Source organism: Miscanthus floridulus, chromosome 11 (genome assembly GCF_019320115.1).
Source record: "Miscanthus floridulus cultivar M001 chromosome 11, ASM1932011v1, whole genome shotgun sequence".
Classification (NCBI taxonomy): Eukaryota; Viridiplantae; Streptophyta; class Magnoliopsida; order Poales; family Poaceae; genus Miscanthus; species Miscanthus floridulus.
Window position 1 is genome coordinate 48582429 of NC_089590.1, and position 2044 is coordinate 48584472.

The 2044-nt window shown below is 55.7% G+C and overlaps 1 protein-coding gene across 1 annotated transcript; it reads right to left on the reverse strand.

The window, feature by feature from the left end:
• Positions 1-447: 447 nt before the first annotated feature.
• On the reverse strand, positions 448-1783 carry LOC136494821 (protein BEARSKIN2-like). The gene is made up of 3 exons (XM_066490999.1): positions 1615-1783; positions 1172-1449; positions 448-1017 (listed from the first exon to the last, which is right to left on the reverse strand). The coding sequence occupies exons 1-3, from the start codon at positions 1781-1783 to the stop codon at positions 448-450; spliced, it is 1017 nt and encodes a 338-aa protein (XP_066347096.1).
• Between the last annotated feature and the right edge of the window lie 261 nt (positions 1784-2044).

A 2044-nucleotide genomic window follows, 5' to 3' on the forward strand; every position in this document is an offset into this window, starting at 1 on the left:
CATCACCAAACACCAAATAGAAGTGGCATATACATCCAAAACTTAACAAATGTTGCCGCTTCCTTCCTCCAAGATCAAATTAAAACACACGCTCATATATGTACCCCACTATATCCCGTGTATGAATGTCAAGGAAAAACCCCCAAATAAAGTTGAATAATCATTGTGCTTATTAGCTTCTTCTACATGACCGACCACACACAATTTAATCACCAATTACACGCCATATGTATCATTGGCTCTTATTGTACCAACAAATTAACCAACAACAAATAATACAACATATACACACACATCATAAACACCAAAACTAGTCCAAACAAATCATCAAGCTATATAAGCTTGATGCATCAAGTTCCACCATCGTCTTAGATCATGTTGCATGCATGATATATACATGCACACTTGACGTTCATGTTTTCCATCGTAGGTGTGGTCATCAAGTTTTTACCTCCCGTAACCCCACAAATCCATCTCCCCACCTCGTTGGGCACCGGAACTCATGGCGCCAGTCATCTGCTGCACCGTCGCGCTCCCGCCGTTGCTGAAACCATCCATCGCCTGCCACTGCTCTGCGGCTGTACCGGTGGTCTGGTCCCTCCCTTCGCCGGCCAGCTGGCCACCGTCCGTGGCGACGCCGTCGCTGCTGCCGACGTCAAGGCCGCTGCCGGGGTGATGCTCGACCGGCAGGCCGGAGAAGTCATAGCCGGTGCCGGCGCCGTCGTCCGTGGGCCGGTGGTTGGTGAGGAGGTCCTGGACCTGCACGTGGTGCGAGTATGCGGCGGCGTGCGGCCCCGGTGCCTGCATCTGGGAGTAGTAGGAGGAGGCGTGGTGGTAGTACGGGTGCGGGTGCATGTACGCCAGGGCGGCCCTTGCCTGGTCGTGGTGTCCGCCGAGCGGCGGCGACACGGCCAGGTGGCCGCCAGCATCCGCGCCCTGGCTGGTGCTCCCTTCGCCGCCGCCGATCTTGAAGAAGCACTTCTTCTTGAACACGCGGCACGCCACCCATCCGTCCTCCTGCACAGACAACATGCATGCATCAACACAGAAACCCTAACACAAGAATTAATGGAGATGCACGCATCGACGCGCTCAGATTTTGCATACAAATTAAACATGCGGATATATATAGTGGAGAGAGGATCGGAGATCGAGAAGGTAATCAACGTACGCTGGTGCCGCCCTGGGCGTCGTCGGCGTCCTCGAGGCGGTACTCGTGCATGATCCAGTCGGTCTTCTGGCCGTGAGGGGCGCGGCCGCGGTAGAAGACGAGCGTCTTTCGCATGCCGATCTTGCGGTAGCTGGTGCGGATGCACTTGTCCCGGCCCGTGGCCTTCCAGAAGCCGGCCGTCGTGGCCCTGTTCGTCCTCGACCCCGTCGGGTACTTGCGGTCCTTGTGGCTGAAGAAGTACCACTCGTTCTGCGGCGCCGACCCGATCCGGCACCTCTCTGCATCCGATCCATGCACGGTGATGAGTTGATGAGTATTACAGCACTGTGTTAGAATTTAGAAACAAAACGAACAACTAAACAACTAGCTGCATGCAATTGGTCGCCATGGACATGCATGCAAGCATGGGCCATGCATGTATTGGTTTTGTCAAGCATACATACCTTGCAGATCCCACGGCTCGATCTTGTTGAGATCGACCTCCCTGATGACATCGAGATCGAACTTCTCAAATCCGACCTTCTTCTTGAGGTAGTACAGCAGCAGCTCCTCGTCGGTCGGGTGGAACCGGAAGCCCGGCGGCACGCCGTTGCTGGATGAGAAGGCCGCCATGCGATCGATTCAATCAATCAGTTCCCAAGTCAAGCCCTCAATTTTGACGCGGGAGAGGCCTGTAGCGCGTATATATACACGCGCGGGTACGGCCGACCTCCGATCCATGGGCTGCAGGTCGCAGGTGCATCGTCAGCACAGGGAGGCAGCTAGCTGTAGGCTGTAGGCAGCAGCAGCCAGCAGGAGAGGAGGGTGGTGGGGAGAGTTGACGCCGGCCGCCACGGCGGTGGGCGGGGATAAAGTTGGTCGCGTAGGACGCAA

What these genes read in the sequence shown, in the direction of transcription:
- LOC136494821 (XM_066490999.1), bottom strand. Translation starts at nt 1,783, where the DNA reads ATGGCGGCCTTCTCATCCAGCAACGGCGTGCCGCCGGGCTTCCGGTTC. An exon ending in CGAGCCGTGGGATCTGCAAG is followed by an intron (nt 1,450 to 1,614) that starts GTATGTATGCTT and finishes GATCGGATGCAG; the next exon opens with AGAGGTGCCGGATCGGGTCG. An exon ending in ACGCCCAGGGCGGCACCAGC is followed by an intron (nt 1,018 to 1,171) that starts GTACGTTGATTA and finishes TTGTCTGTGCAG; the next exon opens with GAGGACGGATGGGTGGCGTG.